Source organism: Triturus cristatus, chromosome 10 (genome assembly GCF_964204655.1).
Source record: "Triturus cristatus chromosome 10, aTriCri1.1, whole genome shotgun sequence".
Classification (NCBI taxonomy): domain Eukaryota; kingdom Metazoa; phylum Chordata; class Amphibia; order Caudata; family Salamandridae; genus Triturus; species Triturus cristatus.
In genome coordinates, this window is record NC_140593.1 from 309,887,191 (window position 1) to 309,912,580 (window position 25,390).

Here is a 25,390-nt window from a genome sequence, read left to right on the forward strand (position 1 = left end):
TATCAACAGGGTTATGTGTCATGAATTGTGAATTATTGTTATGTTTATTCATTAGATATTGGAATATGCCTTTCGACTGAATTGCTGTTGTTTATGTGTTTATGGTGAAGAAGTTGAAAAGGTTATCGGGCTTGACATACAGCGTTTTTCAACCACTGTTCCGCGGCACACTAGTGAGCCGCGAGATGTTGCCTGGTGTGCCGTGGGAAAACGTGGGAAAAATGGAAACATTACCAATTTTTTTTCTTTAAATTAATTTTCCCCCACTAGGCCGGGCGGCGGGCACCGGACTGTAAAGTTAACTGTATCCTGGGTATGGGGGGGGTGGGGTTTTTGGCGCTCCTCGGATGTCCGGGCTGTGATTGGTCCAGACTCCAGCCTGGACCTATCACAGAGCTGTATTTCCGACTTCCTTCCCGCCCGAGCGCAGTGTGCGCAGCAGCGGAGAGAAGAAGACGTCGCGTCACCAGGAGGGCCGGAGCAGAAGGACTGACGGACGGAGACCAGGACTCGGCGGGAGTCGGCACTGAGAGACCGCATCCGGATCCAGACCAGGCCGCAGGTATTTAATGTTTAATTTCCTCCTATCCAGAGTATTATTATGCTTTGTTTGTACAACAGTAATCAATTGGTGGTGTAGTAGTGTAGAGTAGAAGTAGACTGTATGTAGAGTGTGTAGACCAACCATTTTCATAAACTGTAGCATGTTTTGACTGGCCCAGAATTTCTTACCTTTTATCTCCCTCTGCTCGTAAACCAAGGTGACTGCAAGTTCCATTTGCTGGTAGCCCTGGGAACACTACCTCAATGTATTTATTTCCCTGACGATCCGCAACTCTTCGAGTGTGGCAGCTGGACCACAAACGCCTTCGACCCAGAGATCAGAGGCAGCTCTGCTTTCCCACCGACATCCTGCCTCCCTGCCTCCAGAGGCAACGACGCTGGCTTCAAGTCACGTCGACTCCTATTTTCTCTCCCTTCCAGGCAGCCCCAGGATTCAGTAGCCTAGCGAATTGCCACCTATAAAGCAGCACTGATCTCCCCCTCACCATCAAATCAATGGGTCCACCCGCCCCAAGGTAGGGGGCACTGCCTCTCAGCCTCAGATTCTGTCACTTGATGATAGGTGCAAATAGTATCAATGCAGCACAGTAAATAAAACAATATGGCCTCTCTGTACAAAGTCACCCACCTGCTGTACCGCTGAAAACTGGTTAAGCGAAAACCTCATACATTATGAATGACAGTTCATAACCTGTCCAAGACAGGAAATGGGGCACACGTTTGCAGCAGGTGCGGCAGGGCACTGACGGGGTAGGGCAGTCAGGGTTTGCAAGGTACGGGGGCGGGATGGGGAAGCTGTATTAGCTGGTAACTGTAGCATGTTGACCGCCATGTTCTGCTTCTACTATCTGCACTGTATTTAGGGGCTGTCTGGTGCAGTCTCTTCTCGCCGTGTTTCAGTGCGCTTCTCTTTGCGCCTCTCGGACTTATGACTCTAGCTAGCAATCCTCCGTGTACGCGCTCGTGTCTGTATGGAGGGTTGGTGTCTGTTCGTTATACAGTTATATAAATTGAAGGATTTCCTTTCCCCGTGAGCTTTGGTTTTACAATTACCAAGAGGGGTTTTGCCTGTTTGTCCGATAATGTGGTGAAGGGTCGCCGCTCCGGGGTCTCCATTTTGGACAGGCATTACTAGCATGGATGAACTCCTATTTATTTCTACAATATACCAACTTTGTTGTGCCGCTTGAGTGGAGCATCCAATGGTTAATTTAGGATTAAAGAGTTGCTGGGCATTAATTCCATGTGGGTGAGATATGAAACACGAATCACTGCTTATTTTACCATTGAATGTGAAGAAATTATGTGAATGGTTAACAACCTTTTCTGTTATACTTGGCGGGCACTCATGTACTGCTGTGCCCGGCATGGCATCTATTCTAGTGCCTGTGATCCTCAGTGTGGTGAGACCCACCTCCCCCCTTTGCTCTTCACCATACCAGCCGCAGGTAAACCTATTATCTTACATAGGGTCTGGTATCTGACTATAATTGACCCGGCTTGAGGAACACAAACTCACCTCCTAAATTTCTGACTCTAAATCTTGACTCACCCCAGTTCAGTCGATCCACTATTTCCCGTAATACAAATGGCACCTAAGTACTTGCCTGCAGGCATCAAGAATCAAGATGTGGTCTTGTTAATTTTATCAACATCCTCATGTGCTAACAACTAGAGGTGGCCAGATACACAGCACCATCCTCCTAGGACATTAGAAGCCCAGTCCAAGAAAGAAACAGTAGCACGAACACTGGCATAACAACTGTTATGGTTATGTAACGTAACGTTTGTAGCACGTGCTAACCTTAAAATTGGCATCAAGGGCTCTCTGAGTCTGAGAAACCATCCAGTCACAATTTGCTCCTTAGGCTTATACTAGAATGATACAAATCTTAAATTTCTTTTATAGGTAACTTGCAGGTGCAGCGTCCTTGTGTATGCCTAGTACTGAGTGACAGTGAGATACTGCAGTGATGGACACGTTTTTGAAAAGGAAACAACTGGACTCTGAACAAAATTTGGAGCCGGATGAGAGCCCAAGTATGAGTGGGGATCAAAAGAAAGCAAAGATGGTTAGCTCAAGCAAATTCTCTGGCACAAGGCAATATAGCGAAAGCTATATTTCATTTGGATTTACTGTCACCGGAGATGCAAACAAACCAACTCCACTGTGCGTGGTGTGTGGTGAAAAGCTAGCTAACAGTGCTATGGTCCCAAGCAAACTTAAACGCCATCTCCAAACGAAACACCCTTTGCTTCAAAACAAGAATGTGGACTATTTTGTTCGCCTGCGTGAAAACACGGAGAAACAGGCAACTTTCATGAGAAAAACCACAAAGGTAAATGAAAGAGCTCTTAAAGCTAGCTATCAAGTTGCTGAACTTATAGCCAAGTCAAAAAAGTCGCACACTGTGGCAGAGACATTAATACTTCCCGCCTGCAAAGCTATTGTAGAGGAGATGCTCGGACCTGAAGCAGCTAAGGAAATAGCCAAAGTCCCTCTCTCAGACAACACAATTTCCAGACGTATTAATGACATGTCTGCAGACATCGAAAGTGTGGTTTTGGAAAAGATCCGTATCAGTGAGAAATTTGCATTGCAACTTGACGAGTCTACTGATATCAGTGGACATGCTCAACTCTTGGCCAATGTGCGTTTTGTTGATGGTGATGCAATTAGAGAAAACTTCTTTTTTTGCAAGGCATTGCCAGAAAAAACAACAGGAGAAGAAATTTTTCGTGTCACATCAGCATACCTTGAACAAGGAGGACTTAAGTGGGAAAACTGCACAAGTGTCTGCACCGATGGAGCTGCAGCCATGGTCGGGCGCACCAAAGGCTTTGTAAGCAGAGTGAAGGAAAGAAATCCAGATGTGATTGTTACGCATTGTTTTTTACACCGTGAGGCCCTCGTAGCCAAGACTTTACCAGCAGACCTAGTTCATGTGTTGGATGATGTTGTGCGCATGGTAAACTTTGTAAAGTCACGACCCCTGAAAAGTCGCATATTTGCAGCTTTGTGTGAGGAGATGGGAGCGAAGCATAAAACCTTGCTGTTTCATACGGAGGTCCGGTGGTTGTCGCGTGGCAAGGTCTTGGTTCGTGTGTATGAGCTGCGGGAGGAACTTAAAGTGTTTCTGACAAATGAGAGGCCAGATTACGCAAAGCTGCTTGCAAGTGATGAGTGGTGTGCAAGGCTGGCATACCTGGCAGATATATTTCATCATCTGAATGAACTGAACACACGAATGCAAGGCCGAAATGAAAACCTGCTTACAAGTACAGATAAAATAAATGGATTCCGTTCAAAGGTGCAACTCTGGCATCAACACGTGGAAAGTGGCAATCTTGAAATGTTCACACTCACCAAGCAATGGCAAGGTGTTCACACTGCTGCACTGTGTGAGATAATAGTTAAACATTTAAAAACTCTCGAGGAGAGGTTGTCATTTTATTTCTCTTCAGTCTCCACTGAATGCCTTGACTGGGTTAGGGACCCTTATAGCTCAGCATCAGTTGGTGGAAAGGACATGACTTTACAGGAGCAGGAGGAACTAACTGAACTGAGGCAAAATCGTGGTTTCAAGCTAAGATTTGCTGATCTACCTTTGGATAGTTTTTGGTTGGATACTGCCAAGGAGTTCCCCCTTCTGGCAAACAAAGCTATTTTGACATTGCTCCCATTTTCCACTACATATCTGTGTGAGATGAGCTTTTCAAGCATGATTGCTATAAAAACTAAATACAGAGAGAGACTGAGAGCTGTTGACGAAGAGCTACGTGTGTGTCTTTCTTCGATTCCAGCCAGAATATCAGCTTTGTGTTCAGCCAAACAGGCCCAGGTTGCGCACTGATCAATAAGACCAGTGTTTTATAATTTTTCATATTTCTGTTTACTTACTATTTCATAATAAAGTAATTATAAAATACTTTCTTTGTGTTTATTTGATTCCTATTCAAGAGAATTACTTTATATATAGTCAATATAGGCACAGAGTTAAATTTTTTAATATTTTCTAATGGTGGTGTGCCTCGTGATTTTTTTCATGAAACAAGTGTGCCTTTGCCCAAAAAAGGTTGAAAAACGCTGTCCTAAGATCCCGGAATACTGACATTAATATTGAGAAAGGTGTAGAATATACTTTATGGTTTTTCTTGTCTGTTAGAGATCTGTGGTGTAGATTGTGACATACCATCGACTACACAATAGAGATAGGGACTATAAGTAATGGTTATGAATGTATTAATATTGATTAGTATTGGCAAAATGTAATGGCACAAAAGGTGATGCTACATTGATTAGGGTGATTTCCTGCTGGTCAAGATTTCATTTGCATGAGTGAAAACTCTTTTGTGTGAAAAAGTCGGAAGGCAGAAAAACCTTAATATTCTGATTGTTGAATTGCTTTTGTTTTCTTTAGTAGAGCAGACAAAGATTTGTACATTTACATTTGTTTAAACTGTCGAATTGTGTGTCCAAGAGAAAAATGTAAAGGAGGGTGAATCACTGCAAGGAGTGAGATCATGCGTCATAGAGTGCCAAACTGAGATTGGTTGGTTGGTGTTCAGCCGCACTGTTATTGGTGATGACTACAGAGAGTGCCATGCTTGGATAGGTCCATTGTTGTGTGAGTGCCGCATTGAGATTGGTTAATGAGTCTTTAAGAATTAAACCTGTAACAGGATTGGAGAAAGCAACTCTGATGTTTATGGAATATAATTAAAACATTATTTTGATTTTAATTGAATCACTGAACATTTATAGTTGAACTTTGGGAAGATAATGAAATGTTTTAAAGGATTTAAGAGTCTTTTGAGAGGTTATGTTACAATTCCAGTATGCAAGAATGAAGAGGCGCCTCCCAAGAGTACACCTGCACCTTACATGACAACAAAATTGGGATTGCATACACGTTTGTGGCTTCAGCAATGGTGCAAGATCACTAAAAATTAGAGTCCTTTGAGTTCTCCAAAATGTGGAACGCAAAATGGAAAGAGAGAAAATCAGAGTAGGACGAGAAGAGCAGTGCATAAATATTCAAATGCTCAATGGGATGAGAGACCATTCCACACATTCCAGATTGCTCCTGCTGGTATAGCACCAATGTGGTAACACCATGTGTTACTGCTTCAATTGTGACTGTACCTGTACAGGTACCATAAATTGCGACAGCACAGACTGTGGCAAGGCTAATTGCAACTTCCCCAATACACATTGCCCCAAATTTCGAAGCTCAGGGAGCTGTGGGAAGAGTGGCTGTGACAGGGCTTGTCCTGACATCACAGAATAATTCACAGATTGTTACATGGACACCACTGCAAACAATTTAATCACTGAGAGAATTGGAGAAGGATTGACTTTAAGACACCAGTAGCCCAGGGAGAGACAAATGTAGTCTCTTCCCTAGCCCTTAGGTCGGCTAATTTTAGCATAATAGGTGATCTTAATCTTCATATGGATGCTCCTCAATCCTCTGCGGTGTGCAGTTTTCTCACAGACCTTGAGGCTTTAGGATTACGTCAGTTAATTTGTGGTCCTACTCATGTAGGGGGTCATACTTTGGACCCCTTTCTGACGAATCTGGATAACGCTAAAGCACTACCACCTAAACCGATCGGTTGGACAGATCACCATCTGATTGATATTCGGATCACCTCGACTGTCCCCCCTTTTAGAAATATTGCACCGGTCGTTTTTAAACGACCTTGGAGGAACTTGAACCTGGAGGATTTTCATCAGCTCCTATTACAACATCCACTAGAGCCCCCCACTGAGGTTTCCTCCGGGTATGATTCCTTTTGCAATTGGCTGACCCAGGCCTTAGACACCTTAATACCAGCAGGCTGGAGTAAGACCAGGCTTGGCCATTCTAGCCCATGGTATGATGAATCTCTTAGGCTCCTTAAGGTTACTTGTAAAAGGGCAGAAAGAGCCTGGCGCAAGGCATATGACCCTATTCTCAAACAGGGGTATCAGGCCAGCGTTAAGTTATACCATCGAGCCATTTGTAAAGCACGAGCTTCCTTCTACTCCTCGGAATTTAAGAACTGTCCCAACCCCACTAAATTAATCTTTAAGGTTCTCAAGGATTTAACTAACAGGAAAACCACTGCATCGGGGAATGGCTCTCAGGCCTTTTGTGAAGAACTAGCTTCCTTTTTTGTGGATAAAGTGGATACAATCTACAGATCTTTTCCTCCCCTTACTACACCTACTAACATTGTAGAAGCTATGAATGTCATCACTAGCCCACTGCTAGCGCTTCCTGCACCATCTCAGGAAGAATTTGATTCTCTGGTGGTGAGGGTCAAATCGGGTTCTCCAATGGACCCTTTGAGAGCGGCACAATTCAGGGAATCTGCTGAGATCTGTCTTCCGTTTCTCCACAATCTAATTAAGCTATCTCTGAGTACAGGAACGGTGCCTATCCTATGGAAGCAAGCTATAGTTATGCCAATCTTGAAAAAGGCTACATCAGATCCAGCAAAGCCGGAACATTACCGGCCCATATCTTTGCTTCCATGGGCTGCTAAAATTACTGAGGCACATGTTAATAATATTCTATCTGTCCACCTTCAACAAACAGGTACCCTCCATCCTTCTCAGAATGGCTTTAGAGCAGGCCATAGCACTGAGACAGCACTGGTGGCTATGGTCGAGCAACTTCGAAGACTCCTAGACTCTGGACAGACGGCGGCACTGATCCTTTTGGATCTTAGTGCCGCTTTTGACACTGTTTCCCATCCTATTCTGCTCCAGAGACTCAGAGAAGCCGGAGTGGAGGGCACTGCTTTGGACTGGTTCCGTTCATTTCTGACCGAGCGTACTTTCAAAGTGCGTACTCCCCCTATGAGTCTTCTCCCCGTCCCATTTCCCAAGGAGTTCCACAGGGTTCAGCACTTAGCCCGACCCTGTTTAATTTGTATGTGAGACCGTTGATGGAGGTTGCTAATAAATGGGGTCTAACCATAGTGTCATATGCTGATGACACTCAATTAGCGGTCGCACTAAATGGGAATACTTCGCTGGACGCCTCCAATTTTCAGAGTGCCCTTAGGGAGGTGGCAGGTTGGATGACCGCTAATCGTCTCCAACTTAATGCCACTAAAACTGAAGTTTTGGTGTTGGGCAAAGAAACTCATCTTTGGGGAAACGACTGGTGGCCATCTGAGCTAGGTCCTACTCCTATGCCGGCAACTCAGGTGAAAAATCTTGGGGTTTTGTTTGACGCCAATCTATCATTCACACCCCATACAAAGAAAGTGGCGGGCACCTGCTATGGCGTTCTTCAAAGCCTTAGGCCTATTTTTAAATTCTTCGACGCCCCCACTAGGCAACTTATAGTGCAGGCAATGATTCTTTCAAGATTGGATTATGCCAGTGGCCTTCTATTGGGCACCAATCAAGCAGAGCTTACACGCCTTCAGCGTGTGCAAAATGCGGCCGCCCGTATGCTGATTGGTTTGCCTACGTTTTGTTCGGCTAGGCGTTCTATTTCCGATCTTCATTGGTTGCCCGTCAGGCAGAGAATAAAATTCAAAGTGCTGTGCCTGGCTTTTAAGATTCTGAAGTTTGCCTCCCCTCCTATTCTAGCCCAGACTATCTCCTTCTACACTCCTGCTAGAACACTTCGCTCAGCGGGTCAATTTCTAGCTGAGGTCCCTCGTTTTAAAAGAGCTAGAATGGGCGGCCGTTCATTTGGTGTTCTGGCAGCTGGCCTCTGGAATACACTGCCTGTCAGTATTCGGTCTATTTCAGACCTGCTTCTTTTCAGGAAAGCCGTGAAAACATTTTTGTTTCCCGAGACTTAGTGGTCATGACTGGCACGATTCATCAGTTGTTATGTTGCTTGTCCTTTACAGCGCCGGGACGCCGCTTGGCTGGGGCATCTGTGCGCTTTATAAATACAAATAACATAACATAACATAACATTTGAAGATGGAATTTTTCCACTGTCATTAGTGGAAGCTGCCGGGCTTAGAAAGACAGACAATGCAGAACGACAAATTATCTCAGAACCTAAAAGGGAGATGCCAAAAAATGTTTCAAAATTAAAGGTGGAAATGGAAGAGATCATTAGGGGATATTTAGATCTTGAGCAGGTGAACCAGTATCAGGAAAAAGAACTGATTTACCTTAGTAAAGAGATTATGAGGAGTTCAGCAATTGCACATGATAAAGTATTTGATGTGGCCCGAAAATATGAAGTTGATTGTCCAAAAGGTTTTCATTACAGAGAAGTTACAGGGTACAATTAGATGATGATGCAATTGAGACAATGCGTTCTTCAGGAATGCAACTACATATAACTGAATTAGCAAAATGTGTCCACAACTGCAGTGATTTTTAAAAATTGGAGAAAAAATGGGCAAGAAAACATGAGAATAAAAACAAACAATCAGAAGTAGATGGGGAAATAAAAAGCCATCAACAGGTTGCAGGTGTGCATAGAGACAATATTGCAACATTTACGGTCCAAAATTGAGAGACAAACCTGTACTGTGATACACACAAATTGACAGATTTGTTAAAATTTCAAAAGTGCTGTGCATTTGAATACATTCTTTGATATTGTACTGCCAAATGACATGTGGGCTGAATGTAAAGTTGTTGAGCAATGGCTGCATGAAGAGTCAGCAAGAGATGCCGAACACTAATTCACCATCTCCTGTAGTTATGGAAAAATACAAAGCAACGATTACATTCCTGAAAGGCAAGTTCCTTCAAAAGATATTTATTGGGTAAAGATTATAAGAACTTAACAAGAGACAAATAATCAGTGCCTGATTGCTATGAGTGGTTGCTTAAGATGTTTCAACACCACCGTGGGAGAGAATATTCAGAACCAAGTGATATGGGATTCTTTGTGTCTCAATTTATTAGTGGATTAAAACCAGAGGTCAGTGCACATACACAACAGAGTGTGAGTAGCTGGTAGACAAAATCTTTGGATGAGATCTTGAGATATGTAAAATACTGTAGTAATGAACAAGAAATGAAGCAGAAAAAGGATGGAGAGAAATTCATGTTTGCACAGATGAAGTTTGCTCAGAAAGGTTTTCAGAATTAGTTACAGGAAATCAAGGAGGTATGCAAGGTGTTAGTTTACAAGCTGGAATACAAGGTACTCAAGGAGAATTTGGTTTTTCACATGGTAGAGGTAGGGTGTTCTGGTTGATCCGAATTCGGGTGTAGCTGTTGCGATGCTGAAGAAAATGACACCTTGTCATTTCTGTAATAAATTTGGGCATTGGAAGAGAGGGAGCGAATCCAGATAGAGTAAATACAAATGTACAAATGCAGGGAGGAAATCAAATGCAGATGCAAAATGTGCTAGCTCAGAAAAGGCAAGTGCAATGCAGAAACTGATTCCAATGATGCAGGTTCCACAAGCCCCGATCGTCTCACAGACTATGGGAAACCCTAGATTTAACATGAATCAGATGCCCACAGCAAATTTAAATCCATTTCAGAACCAGAACCCATTTCAACAGTTCCCTATGTTTAATAATGAAAGATTTGGCTCAGAAAATTCCCAATGATGGGGTCTGAAGTGGAAGGAAGATTGTTTGCTTGGCGCAGTGTTAGAGGTAGACCATTTGCAGAAGGAGAAGTAAATGACCACCAAATGTTGGTTTTGAGCGACACTGGTGCTACCTGATCCACTGTTAGAACAGTGTATGTCCCAGGCCTATCCATCATGGGAAAGAAGATCCAAGTTGTAGGAGTTTCAAATCAATAGATCACAAACCCAGTTTCAGAAGACATAGAAATAGGCTAATTTGAGGTAAAACATAAATTAATTGTATGTGATTTGAGTCCTGTAAACCTTCTAAGGAAAGATTTGTTGTACAAGTTAAATTGCACAATTTACTGCACACCGGATGGTGTTGAGTATCAAACCCTTGATGAGGATGTAGAGTTTAAAATAGCCATACGAGACACAGCTGTAGGTTTGTCCACAGTGAGAACAATCGGAGAGTTACCTGATTTAAAGGAGACAGTGAACCTAGAAGAATGGGATTTAACAGGAAAAGATATCGGACTGATTAAAGGTGTAGAACCTGTCCGAGTTACAGTAAAATATGGTTTATAAGAGAACACGACCATACAATTTGACCCCAGAAACCTTTGAAGTATTAACACTAGTAATTGAAGACATGTTGAGTAAAGGAATTCTAAGTGAACTTGTTGGAAGTGAATGCAACTCTCTGATCATGGGTATGCAGAAGCCCAGTGGTAAAATCAAATTGTGCAGGATTAACAACATTATTTTCCCATGTTGTCCAGTGGCACCGAATCCAGTCACTGTACTTTTTCAGATTCCATGCATTGCATAGGGTTTCACCATTGTAGACCTTGGCCAGGCTTTCTTCTCTGTACCAATGCCAGTTCTTATTTTCCTTTGTATTTGGACAGAGTTTTGGCATGGTGCAGAGTTCAATAAGGGTAAGAATCTTGAATCACTGCAGACTCCTTACAATTCACATCTTGTGTAGTACATTGATTACTTACTTTTAACATCAGAGACACAAGAAACGTATAAACAGGATACAGTTGCATTGTTGAATCACCTGGCTGAACGGGACACAAAGTGTCTCTAAGGTAACCTGCAATACTATCATACAGAAGTTCAATATTTGGGACATATCATTGAGAAAGGGCCGAAAAAGGTGTCACCAGAACGAGTGGAGATAATTCTAAAAATGAATTCACCTCAAACACAGAGAGAAGTCAGGATGTTTTTGAGAATCTTTGGCTACTGTAGACAGTGGATATTGAACATTTCCCTAGTGGCCAAACCTTTACTAAGGCTGACATACAAAGATGTGCCTGATCTGCTTCCATAGGACAGTCAGTGCTTGAAAGCATTCCTAGAACTGAGAGAAAGTCTCTGTCATGCCCCAGCACTAGGAATGTCTGATTACAGTGAGATGTGTACATTGTTTTACAGAGCGAGGGAGGGCCACAGCCTCTCAGTGTTTACTCAAATGCTTGAAGATGCATGAAGACCTGTGGCTTATTATTTGACTACCCTTGACCCTGTAGGCACAAGACTACCCGGCTGCCTTAAAGCAGTCGCGGCCGTTGGTGTCAGTATTGAGAGGAGTGAGAACATAGTGGTGTGACATGCTTTAACTGTAATGGCCCCTCACTCTGTAGAAATATTGCTCACCAGAACAAAAACCCAGTACATGACCAACAGTAGACTAACTAATTACAAGGAGCAGATCTTAGCTGCTGACAATGTGACAATGTGATTTTGAATCTGTCAAGTTTATTGTCCATAAATGAAATTGCTTGTGATGAATTTTAACATGATTGTCTAGATGTTAAGGACTTATGCACCAAGCCAAGGCCAGACATTAAAGTTGAATCCCTGAATGAGCCTGATTATGTAATCTAAGGACTTATGCACCAAGCCAAGGCCAGACATTAAAGATAAACCCCTGAATGAGCCTGATTATGTAATCTTTGCCTATGGCTCATGCCTGAGAAACAACAAGGTACCCTAAGAGCAGCTTACACTGTATGTACAATTCAAGATGTGTTAGAAACTTCATGGCTTCGAAGGATTACCTCAGCACAAGTTGCAGAACTGATTGCGCGTACCAGAGCTTGCAGTTTAACAGACCAACTGAGATTGACTATGTTCGCACATAGTCATTATGGCTTTGGTGTTGTCCACAACTTTGGACAGTTATGGTCACAAAGAGGTTTCATGACTTCATCTCGAACCCCCAGAAGAAATGGGGACCATATAAGAAAGCTGCCCAAGGCACTTCAGTTGCCAACAGAATTTGCTGTGGTTAAATGTGCAGCTTACCAAAGCGGCAATGGTTGCATTGCAGTTGGAAACAGATCTGCTGACAAAGTTGCACGGTATTGTGCACTTGTGGCCTGCACATTTAACGGAGCTTACACAAATGAATCTGAGGAGGATATTGTCTTTTCGATGTTGTTGTCAGTAGCTGATACATGGGAAGAGCTCGAAAGATTGTGGAAAAATGTTTCAGAAGCAGAACAGCAGGTTTGGGTTACAGCAGGTTGTGAGAAAAAGGCAAATGACATTTGGATGTCAGCTGGTGGAAGACCAGTGTTGCCCGACAGTTTGTTTTTTCCTATGATGTCACATTTCCTTGGACACACACATCTAGGGAGAGATGCAATGGTAACGTTATTCAGAAAGAATTGGTCTAATCCCATATTTAGGATGCTTACAGAATAATTGTGCCATAGTTGTGTGAGATGTCAACAACTGAACATAGGGAAAACAAACCCTGTGTCACTGAGTAACATAGGAAGAGCCGGTGGTCCCTTCAACAGGGTGCAAATGACTTCATTGAGATGCCTGTTTGTAACGGGTTGAGATATGTCCTGATTATAGTGTTCATTTTCTCTTGATTGGTGGAAGCCTACCCAACAAGGAGAAATGACAGTCTCACTGTAGCTAAACTGCTGTTGAGGGACTTAATACCTAGGTACGGAATGCCAGTTTCTCTCTAGTCAGATAACGGGACTCATTTCAATAATGAGGTCTGGAGAATGCTTTGTGTAATATTACAGCTCGAGCACTGTGGTTATCGACTAGAAGTCACTGGTGCAGTGGTGCCAATAACACAATCAGGTCCTTGTGCGCCTCTGCTGAGGCGGTCACCGGCACACAGGCCGCCGCTCTCACAGGGTGAACGATCGCCCCATTCACCAGCACGGACTTGTGACAATGCGGGTTGAGGCTTCCCGGAGCAGTGCTCGCTGAGCTGATCGAGGCCGCGGGGGCATCGGCAGACGCGGCTCGGCTGTGAAGGAGAGCCAGATATTTTTTAGGGAGCGCCCTGGGCTGCCTGACCATAAGATGCCTCTTGGTGCAGTATTAACTCAAGCCCAACAAATGGATGAGGCCGTACCCCGAGGGGTGAGTCTCCAGTTGCAGGTCAGCAGGTGAGATGAGAAGCAGTGGGGATGGCCATGCCGTACAGTGGATATGAATACGACAACACCTGGAGTGGACATTTACCAGACCCTGCGCATTTCCTCCACCCTCCACCCATATCCGGCTCACCCATCATGATTCTGAATCTGTGACTCTTGCCACCTACAGTGGAGACCTAGCATTCTGACCGATGCCCAGTGGAGCTACCTTGTTAGCTATTGAGGAGATGGGCTGTAGCTTTCCCCCTCGGCCCTCACCTACCCAGCCAGACATTGGAAAGACTTTCCTTCGCCTCTCCGCCATATCTTCCTCCTTGTTACCCTTTTACATTGCCCCCTTCCATTCTATACGCCATTAACCAACAGATGTAACTTGTAACAGATGTAACATTTTAACAATGTGTAACTTGTAAACAATGTTACTTTTTAAAAATGTGTAGCCTCATGTAAAGTGCTCTGATACCTCTGGGTCTAGCCAGCGCTATATAAAACTCAATAAATAAATAAATAAATACATTAGTCGAACAGCTCAATTGAACTACAAAGTCTTGAGTAGCAAACATTTGTGCTTCTGCATCACTGAAATGGCTTGTGGATTTGCCCTTGATGTATAATGAGTCTCCAAAGTATCCCTGACAGAAAGGGCTATTCCCTCATGAGATCTTGATGGGGTGTGCAATGAGACTGACTGCTGTACCTGCAAATACACTTGTGAGCATCACAGATGACATGAAACTTGACTATTGCAAAGGATTGACTGATGTGGTGAATTCTGTTTCTCACCAAGTTGAAGCTGCTATACCAAATCAACATTGAGAACAGTGCCACGACCTCAGTCCCGGTGACTGGGTGTTGGTCAAGAAGCATGCTTGGAAGACTTGTCTGGAGAAAGATGGAAAGTCACATACCAGGTGAATTTAATCATGAACACTTCTGGTAAGTGTGCCCGATTATCAAACTGGGTGCATGCACACCCGAAGAGTAAGGAATCCAGAAGAAGAAATAGTTTTCTTTAAACCTGAATGGAGAGCACTGGTGACTGCAGCACTGCAAGCTGAATGACTACAATGTGCAGTGTCACAAGAATCACCCCAACAAGGAGAAGAAAGGGTGGAAGGTTTGCAGGCTGTTGCACCAATCCAAGTTCCTGTGATTACACAAAGAGGCCTTGAAGTATCTGACACCAAAGAAGAAGAAGAGACCAGTTCTCTACATGAGAAAACAGCAGAAACAGCACCTGAAGCAACAGAGAATTCGGGTGAAGGAACAAGCACCGAGACCAGGAGAGTCAACTGCAGTGCTGAATGGCCACCACGTTATGGTCAAAGGAGACTAAACAAAAGTGTGTCAGTTAATCAAATATCACAGTCTATCACTGAAGATACAGAGTCAAGTAGTGTAAGTGACAAAGGGCCAGATGTATCAAAGGGTTTTACCCATTCTGTGTCTATGGGGAAATGGGTTCATACATATGGCCCAAAAAGACTGAGAAGATCAGAAATAATGAAAGTGCCTTGTCAAAGGTATTCTGCACCTGGATGGACATACTACGTAAATCAAATACTGAATGTATTGAGGGATGAATTGACCTGTGATATGAACTGTTTGAACCCCCTTGATGTCACTCTGAGAACAACAAAAATGGGCTAAAGCTGTTTAACAAAAACAGCAGCCAAAAAAACAAGAGTTTGAGGGACATTTAAGATAAGTATTGATTGAGAAAGTGTTAAAGACTGTAATAAAAAATTATTTTTGTTGTTTTAAGAAAATTTCCCTGGGCTCAAGGTTTCTGTAGATGAGTAGGCAAGAACATTTTTAGAAGAACAAGAAGTAGGTTGAAGGTCCGGTATACGAAGATTTCGGGAAAATAAAGAGACAATGTAAAAAGAGACTGCTTAAAAAAAACTAACTGCTTGAAAATAAAAACACAAGAAAATTCCTTGAGAAAAATCTGAACTGAACTGCTGAGTTACTGCTGTATATTTTGTGCTTAAGCGGTCTGACTACAGACAAGCATGTTGCATTAGAAATGGATTATTATGGGTCATTACATTTATAGTAGCAGTATTAGCAATTATAATAGCTGTAGTAGGCTTTTATTTCATACCTGATAAAGAAATTAGGTCTATACATGCACCTGTGACAACTGCACACACACAGATGAGGAACAATTGAAAACATCATTACAAATTTCAAGAGAGAGAATCACTCAAATAACTTTAATTCTACATCAATTCAAAAATACACTCAGGCTATGGACGCAAAGGACTGTTATGTTTGTGCCCACTTACCTTCATCAGCTGCAGAAGAAGTGAGTTACCACCACAAACCTCTATCATACGCAATCACATGTAGTATTTTGCTTACACTTAATACTACAACACTTTGAATATTTTGATTCAAATTAGGATTTAGTGCTTCAAGAGTTCCATTACAGCAAAGCATAAACACAGGCAAAAGAAATAGACACAGCTTGGTATTATGTTAGACCATCCATGCCTATTGATAGCGCTAAGGCTTACGAAAACAATTTTACCTGCTTAACAAGACCCTCAGAGAAGGTGTTCATTATGACACTATAGGTAAGAAGTACTAACATTTCACACCGTAAGACTAGGGAGGAAGATGGTTTGAAAAATGTGGAAGAAGAAGATGAATTTAAAAAGAAAATTGTGTACACAAAACTGAAATTAGATAGAAGACAAAAAGGGAAAATACGTGTTTACAAAAGATGAACCTAAAGTAGGACTAAACACATGGGAATTGGTAATTGGGAACACACATTTGAAATTATGGGGGTACATAGTAAATTTTACAAGGGAAAGAAACAGTTATTCCTACAGTTTACTTTGTTTGTGGACAAGAAGCGCACTTCCAGTTATCTACTGATTGGGAGGGTATTTGCTATTTTGTTTAATTGTTTCCTAAGATGTATATAGTACACATACGTTAACAATGTTACCATCACACAGACACATGTAGAGCAGAAGATGGAACTTAATTAGTGGGAGATATGTTTGGTGCAATAATACCACCAGTAGTTGATATAATTAATGATGAGAAGATTGGAAATCTTTTAACAGTTGTCGACAAGTTAACAGGATGTCAGGAAGGTGGTTGCCCAGTATTGGCACCTTATCAGAAGTGATCCTGTCATTGAAGGTGTAGACCCCCTAGGTGCCTGGTGTTGTTTAAACACACAGTCCACCCCCCTTTGTGCCTGGTTGTAAGATTTAGACTCTCCCATGTGTGTCTGTCTGAAAAGTTTGCCCCCTTCCCCCAATGTGCCCGTCTGACCACTACGCACCCGGCCCGCGTTCCTTCCTAGCTCTGCTGCCGGCAACGCCATCACTTGGTGATCCGGGAATCCGAGGACATCGGAGCCGGCTGCCCTTTGTAGAGCTATCGGGCATCCTGCACTCCCTCGGAAGACGGAGTGCGCCCAAGCCGTCTCTACACACAAGAAGACGGTCCTGACGTAGAGACCCTGTGGGAGCCGCGCTGCATCTCAGGCTCCAGGTGTGCTCATAAACCTGCTGCCCAACGCATTGGACTCCTGTAATCTGTGACTGATGTGCGCAGTATAGCCACGGAGCGGTGAGTGGGGGACCTGTCTGCATGAGGAGGAAAACAGGGCCTTCCAGACCTGCACAAGAAACTTAGGCCCCGGCTTGACTGCTGGCCGGGGAGGGGAACTGGGCTGTGGACTGCCTGCGCTACTCTTTGGCCAGCTGCCGTGAGGGGAACGGCCTGTTATTCATCTCTCCCGCTTTGTTTTGCCGCCGTAAGGGAACAGGCTTTTTGAGCCCCGCTGCCTGTACCGCTACACCACCCTGAGAGAAACGGCTAGGTGGCAGGCGGAAACTACAATTCCCAGAAGGCCCCGCTCGGCGCCGGTGAAGGACGTAATCACCTTTCATCTGCGAGGAATGTTGTTGATACAGGTACTGTTGTTGTCCCTCTCCCGAGTTATTGTAACTGTATTTGCCCAGCAGTAAGGTGCTGTTTGGATATATATTAGTTCTCATTGCATTTTATCCTGATGGACAATGCATGAACTATCATTCACACATTAAACGCATTTTTGTAAGAGACATTGGACCTAAAGTCTCTGTCCTACGTGCCTGGACTTTGTACTGCACTTTGTACTTTGGCGCCATTTTACTGTTGAACTGTTTTCACTGATGCTGCTAATTAGTAATTAACGCACATTGCACTTTCTTCTGGATTTTTGTGGATCTCAACTAATGGTTGGAGGAACTTTTGATTAAGGCTTTGCACTTTGTATTTTGCACATTGCTTTACGTAACCGGCCATTACCTTCACACTCATATCCTATTCGGGCAGGGTGTATTCACCTTAAACGTGTTCGTAGGCTGTTGAAAATGAACAAGCGGCTCGGGAACACAGGGAAAAATGTGGTCGGCACTTTAGATGCCTTCATTTTGAGGGCTGAATCTGCCCTCATTCATGAAATACAACTAACAGAACGTAGATTTTCCCTTGACACACATTCCCCGCTAAGTAGACTCTCCCTAACCCCTGCACTTCCTGATTCCTTGCCTGTACTGAACCAAGACGCTTCACCAGTTAGGCCGAGTTCGCTGCTATCTGTACCTCCAGTTATATTGATAAACTCTGGTTCCTACCCCTTTAAGGAGCAAGAACCTACACCCTTGAAATCCAAGGTGACTACCAGAGGGCAGAAAGCTAAACTTAAATCAGATTGCACCAATGAATCTTCCTCTACAAAAAGAAAGGGCCAAAGGTGTACAAAATCAAAAAAAACTGTACAGGGATTTCCGGGAGGGTCAGTATCAGTTGCTCCCTCAACAAGTGGTGATAAAGAGGGCAATTCTTCCTATATGAATCAGACTATGCCAGGGCAACTGCTTGATAGCATGGCGGAGGGTAATTTTTGGAGTAGGCAAGAAATTATGCTATCTACCCTATTAGAGCCAATGTTCCAAAAAATAAGTGGGATAGAAGCTAGGTTGGCTAAACTGGAGGGATCTATCGTCTGTAACCCTCCAGCTTTGCCGACAGTGAGCCTACCTACAAATATAGATGTCACAGCTATGAGGGGCAAAAGAGCAGGGGGGGGAGGAATAAGGGGGGAGCCTACTGCAAGGACTGCAGAGAACAGCGAGGCACAAGACAATAATAGTCCCACCAGTTTCAGGCCCAGGAGTCCAGATACCCAGGCCACTACTCGTCAGCACCCTAGTCGAGCAGGAATCTGTACGGAAAGGGGGTCTGAGGGTAGGAATCATCAATCACCAAATCTTCCGATTATAGATCTTCCACCTGAATCTACCCCATATGTAGTGGTGCTGGGAAATGTACCTCCTCTCCCCAACGGGGCGGAGGAAAATTTTGGCCAGCTGAAAAATAAACTAAATCATTGGTTTACACATAATACCACCCTGGGCCACCGTGTCTATAAAAATATCCTCATGGCACGCAGGGTAAGTTGGATAGGGAGCTCACGTAAACTGGCCACTGGAGATTGTGTCATTGTAAACTTTGATAACCCCTTTACTGCTGGGTGTATCTTATCTATGGATAATAGTCTCTTCTCGACAAGGGGATCTGATGTTATGGCTTTACCCCTGGGTTATTTTTGTAAACCAGCCCCCAATAGGGAATTGCCCGAATTCGGTCATAGGGTACGTCATCAAGGAGGCTGGTCAACCAAACCAGCCCCCAGGCAACAATTTTCCGCCCTAGCCCATTTACCCTCCGAGCTAGACGGGCAGTCTTGTAGTACCAACACATTGGCGTTAGATAACAGATTCGCAGTTTTATCCGGATTGGATAACTGCGATTGACTAAAGACCTCTGCACCTCATGGACTACAATCAGTTATACCTCCTCAGACCCCAGGGGTGGTAGCTGTGAGGCAAACCACTGTGAGGCCCAATAACTTTTTATCCTGAAACATTGCAGGGTTGACCAATAAGTTCCAAGATCCTCTGTGGTTACGTTATATGAAGCAACATACTGTAATTAGTCTTCAAGAAACATGGTCGGTGAATTGTGACCTTTTCCTAGAAGGCTATAAGGCATTTTTTGTCCCGGCCATTCCATCGGTGAGTGGAAGACCAAGGGGTGGCCTAGTTACTTATATCTCTGTGGCCGTTGATTGCAAGTTGCAGGTGATTTCAAATACAAATCCTGGAATTCTGGCACTCTCAGCATCTAGGGGGGATACAAGATGGGGAATTTTTAATTTCTATAACTCGGTGTCCTGTCCGCAAGAGGGGTGTAACATCTCCAACTTGGGAGCGCTCTTAAAACAACTCATGGGTCGCGGTTTTTATAAGTTCTTGGTGCCTGGCGATTTTAATATACGCCCTTGTGGTAATCCTTCAACATCCTGCATCTCGGAGTTGGGCTGCCCACGTATGAGGGGCTTTCATTTTGATCAACATCCCCAAGGAGAATTGTTGAATAACATGTTAAACGAATTAGATCTGGTAGTCTTGATGTCTTTATCTGACCCTCACACTAAGTTCCCTGTACCAACGTTTAAAGGAAATGGAAGAGGCTCATATATCGATTTTATCTTAATTTCTTCATCATTGTTATCCTTTTTTAATGGTTTTAATATTGCAGCAAGTGAATTTAGTGATCACAATCCCCTAACAGTTCATATGTCTGGCCCACTACTGGTAAAAATTGGGGAGGCTACCAATAGGGGCACTATAAAACCGATGGACGGAAAGAGAAGATTAAAATGGTCTCAGGTGTCTCCAGACAGTTGTTATAACAAGGTGAAAACATATTGTGCCCAGTAACTGTCTCTATGTACATCTGAGAGGTCCACTCCTAACGAGATCCTTGGTGCCTATGAGGTAATAGCGCAAACTGTAAGTGAACTGCTAAGTGCTCGGGTCGGAGGCGCTGCCTCTCATGGCCCCAGATGGTTTGACTCAGATTGCTCCAAATCGGCTAAGCGGCTGAGGGAAGCTCTGGCAGCCAAACCAAGAATCCAATCTGAGGTCTGTGTTTATCGTAGGGAATATAAGATAGCCCTGGCCAAACGTAAGGGAGCCCTGAAAGAAGACGCCTGGAAGGAGCTGATTGACTCTCGTACTCTGAGGAACAACTCGCGGTTTTGGAGTGTTGTAAATGGGCCCTTGTTTCTCATGGAAGGGGGGGAGGGTTTGACTGCCCGCTCGAGCCTACTCGTAGTGAACCGCTGAACAGGAAGGAAGCTGTGATATGTTTTGACAGGAGTGAGATCTTGGCAGGGATTCTAGGGTTAACTATCAACAAAGCTCCGGGCCCAGATCGAATCCCCGGGACCTATTTAAGTCAGACCCCGTGTTCTGGGCCCCGATTCTAGAGTCCCTATTTAATGCGGCAGCCAAAAAGGGGTGTCCTCAGTCCTGGGCTTCGTCAACCATAGCCCCAGTTTTCAAAAAGGGCAATAGGAATAGTACTCACTGCTATAGACCAATCTCGCTTATTGATTCAGTGGTCAAAGTGGTGGGCCGTGTCCTTTTACAGAGATTAACAACTTGGGCAGACGAGAATAGGATTTTGTCAGAAGTCCGGTATGGCTTCCGGCCGGAGCACTCTACCATTGCACAGTGTCTTAATTTATTTATGATATTGAATAAATACACTGTTGCACACCCTGGAACCATCCACCTTGCCTTCATGGATCTGTCATCTGCTTTTGACTGTATAAATAGGGCAAGGCTATGGCAATCCATGAGGGCTAGGGGGGGTGGATAATAGTATTGTTAATTTTCTTGAGGACCTGCACTTATTGACCAAAGCTAACGTCAGGTTCGCTCAGAACCTGCAGGTATCCAGGGATTTTGAGATTAAGAAGGGTGTCCGGCAAGGTTGCATCTTGGCGCCATTTTCAAAAAAAGATTATATTAATGAATTAGACTGTGTGTTGAGGGCAACTGGCACTGATTTCCCCTATGTAGGACGGCGGGGCATCCCCGTTCTGCTTTACGCGGATGACGCCGTTCTAATATCCAGAACCGAACTGGGCTTACAAACCCTTTTAAGTGCATTTTCTGGATTCATGACAGATCAGGATTTAATAATTAATAATTCAAAGTCCTATGTCATGAAAGTAGGAAAAGATACGAAAAAGAGTTTCCAGTTTAGATCTGGCCAGGACAAGATTCCCCGCACAAAGGTTTTTTCTTATTTAGGGGTCTTATTTGATGATCAACTTGGGTGGGATGTCTTAATCAAAAGGAAAAAATGGGAACTGGTGCGGGTCAATGGTGCAATTTTTAATTTTGCCTCTAAAGTGGGAAAGAAACCGACAGGAGCTATGCTTCAAGTCTATCAAGCAAAAAGCTTAGCTACAGCAACTTATGGCAGTGAGATCTGGGGCTATACGACAACGGAACCCCTCCAGGTACTGAAAAATTGTTTTTTAAAAAGGTTATTCTGTGTCCCGAGAGGAACTGCAAACATGGCGGTACATGAGGAATTGGGGGTCTCCTACCTAAGTGATACACTTGCTCTACGTCCCTTGATTTTTTGGCTAACGTGTTGGTAAAATGAAGAGCTATTCCTCACTCAATTGATCCTAAGAGAGTGTTTGTCTTTAGATAATATGGCTCGTATCCCCTGGCTTAACTATATTAAAAGAGGATTTGAATTGATTGGGCGGGGAGTTTTATTTTCTAAACCAGATGTTATTGTACGAGAGGATGTGGAATGAATCAAGACAGCCTTCTTGAGCAGGAGGCAAGCAGATCGGGATGCAGAAGAGGTACGGAAACCGAGTGTTCGGGCATCTTTATTGCTTAAATCGATGCCACTGTCTGAACCATACCTTATGGGGTCCTTGACGTCACCTGAAAAATTTCTTTTAACCAGGTTCCGGATGAATCTTTTCCATCTCCTGTTAGCAAGACCCAAGGGGGCTTCTAGAGGTCAAGTGCTAGCTCCCTGTGGCTCCGACGGAAAGTCTCCTCAGGACTTGCTGCACTTTATGTTCTTTTGCAAACTGTATGAAGTCCCCAGGAGGCATTTTTTAGTTCTTATTTTAAAGAAATTGAATTTTAAACAGGTTAGACCTGCATTAATGCATCTCCAACTGTTGAAGGATGATTGTATTATTTTTATTGTAGGGTTTTTAAAGGCAACTATGAAATCTAGGCACTTTATGGACATGTAAAGTCTTTTTATCTAGATTTGTTTTCAGATGAATCCTTGTGTGGCAATGGAGCCTGTTTTTAGAATATGTCACAACTTATTGTTTGTGTTGTATCTGTGTAACTTTTATGGTTTTAATAACAAAAACCGAATAAAGTTTATTGACTGACTGATCCTGTCATTGGTAAAATAGTCAGCAAATTTCCCCATATCACGTACTGTAAACCCAAAACATTATGTGATACGCTGCTACATAGTTACGCAGGTACATACAAGAGGAGAGAGGGATGGCTACAGGAACAAAGTGGTTCTTCAAATGTGGCAGGTGCAAGGCATGCAAAAGAAGCAGCAATATCAGCACATTTATCACAGCCACTGGTAAACAGAAACGCATTAAAAAGTTTATTACCAGGGAGGAGCCTAGCGCGCAACCAAGATGGCCGCGTAGGTGCGAGGCTCCCGAGGACCTCCGCAACCTCCTACGTCTATCCTGAATTCATCCTGCCTCGGTTGAGGGGACTGTGTTGGTGAGCCTGAGCTGAGGTGGTACCCGTTTTCCGTTCTCAAATCGGACCTCGGGTGCCGGAGTGAGCACCGATTGAAGTTTGCGGCCTTCTTCTCGCCGGACCCCGGATTTGCGTTGGGGGGTGACCCAGTGGCAAAGTGAACAACAACGGCGGGCCGGGCCTGGCAGGTCGCGTACCCCACACTTTCGCTTTCGCTTTCGCACCGTCTCCGCAAGTGAGATCGCGGAGCTTTTTGTGTTGGTGTGGCCTCGCTGGGGGACCCTGCCTGCCTGCCGGCTGTGCCCCACCCCGCCGATCTGGGGTGGCCCCCCCGGAGCTCGTGGCCCTGATTGCCTGCCCTCTACGGCGTTGCTGGTGCGATTGTGGGACCAGCGGCGATGGCCACGAAACAAGATGGAGATCGGTCAAAGACCAAGTCGACCCGGCGTGGCACCGTCCATCAGGCCAACAGCATGGACTGCTATACCCTCCAGAGGGGATCTCCCGGCGGACCGCACAAGTCCCCTGAGGGCCCTTCTGATGCCCCGGACTTGCCCACGGATCTGACTCTCCGCGACGTCATGGGCGCCATTTCCGAGATGAAGGCCTCGGTGGGCCAGCGGTTCGACACCCTGGCACAGAAGATCGACGCGGTCCTTGTGGATGTTGGCCTGGTGAGGGCCGATCTTTCCAAGACCAACGACCGAGTTGATTCTTTGGCCCAAACCGCATCGGGCATCACGACTGAGGTGGCGGCACTACAAAGGGAGGTGCGCCGGCTTAGTCAGGCGAGTGCACTTATGGATCGGCGCCTTGAGGATTCCGAGAGTCGAGCCCGGAGGAATAACATCCGCATCATTGGAGCACCCGAGGGACGGGAGGAAGCGGCGGCGGATCTATTTGTGGAGGACCTGATCGCTACCCATCTCCAGCCTCGGGGACTGAGTAAATTTTTTGCCGTGGAGAGGGCCCACAGAGTTCCTGGGGGAAGGCCGAAGGTCGGAGCCCCTCCGCGACCTCTCATTGCCCGGTTTTTTAACTTTCGGGACAGAGACGCGATCCTGCAAGCCTCCAGACTACAGGGGCCGGTTAAGCTGGAAAATATGGAGGTGAACTTTTACCCTGACTTCACCCAAGCGGTCCAGAAGCAGAGACTGAGCTTCCTGGGCATCAAACGCCGACTTCGGGACCTGAACTTAAAATACGCCATGCTCTTCCCGGCCAAGCTGCGAGTGGAGGTGGATGGTCGCACGCACTTTTTTGATCGTCCCGAAGCGGCCGGGGACTGGCTGGACACTCTGTCTGGGGATCGTGATCGAGATGGCGGGGGGGGGCGGCGGGAGGAGACGGCCCACTGGATCGGGACTGAGGGGTCAATATTGGGCCTCACTCTGGACGAATACGATGCTATTTTCGATCAAGCGTCTGTCATTGTACATTCCCCTCCCATGGAGGTTGTGTGGGGTCTAGAAGGGGTACTCTTTCCTCCTCTAGGGGGTTTAGTTAGTTTCATTCTATAGGGGCGACAGGCACACTGCAAGTTGGGGGGGCTGTCCGGGCTCATGCAGGGGTGCAGGGAGGGGGGAGTTTTGTTGGAGTGGGTGGGTTGGGGTGGGGTGTTGTTCGTTTACACCACAAGGCAAACGTATCATTGTGTTATCTCTACAGTGCTCTCTGGGGGACGAGTGATGACTTCTGTTTATGATGGGGGGTAGGGGACTGAGTTTGTTGTCCTGGAATGTTAATGGACTGGGGGACAGGATAAAACGAGGTGTGGTCCTGCAGTTCTTGAAGCGAATTTCGCCCGATATAGTTTTTCTGCAGGAGATGCACCTCATTGGCAACTCCTTTTGCGCTATGAATCGACGGGGCTACCGCCTTGTGGCCCATTCGGGCTTCACGTCTGGTTCAAGGGGTGTGGGCATTATGGTTAAAAACTCGCTCCCGTTGGAGATTGATGAGGTGCGCCATGACGATAGGGGACGTTACATGGTTTTGGTGGGCAGAATGGAGGGCAGAGTGGTCGTTTTTGTGTCAGTATATGTCCCGCCAGGGCTGCAGACGACCACCTTTGCGGACCTGGGGCGCCTCTTCCTTGGCCTTCCGGAGGGGATTCTAGTGGTGGGGGGGGATTTTAATGCTGTAGTTTCCGGAACTGTGGATCGTCACCCCCCTAGGGATCTCCCCCGGGCCCAAGCGTGGTTATCTGGCCTCTTGGATACCCTGGGGCTGGTAGATTGTTGGC

General features: G+C 45.0%; 1 protein-coding gene across 1 annotated transcript in view; it reads left to right on the plus strand.

Moving 5' to 3' along the window:
- The first annotated feature begins 2,537 nt into the window (after positions 1–2,537).
- The window catches only part of LOC146789360 (zinc finger BED domain-containing protein 5-like), a 65,419-nt gene continuing 42,566 nt past the window's right edge, over positions 2,538–25,390 (plus strand). The window contains exons 1-2 of the mRNA XM_085631077.1: positions 2,538–3,407; positions 3,549–3,843. Coding sequence (XP_085487203.1) covers positions 2,538–3,407; positions 3,549–3,843 — 1,165 coding nt within the window. The remainder of the gene's footprint in view (positions 3,408–3,548; positions 3,844–25,390) is intronic.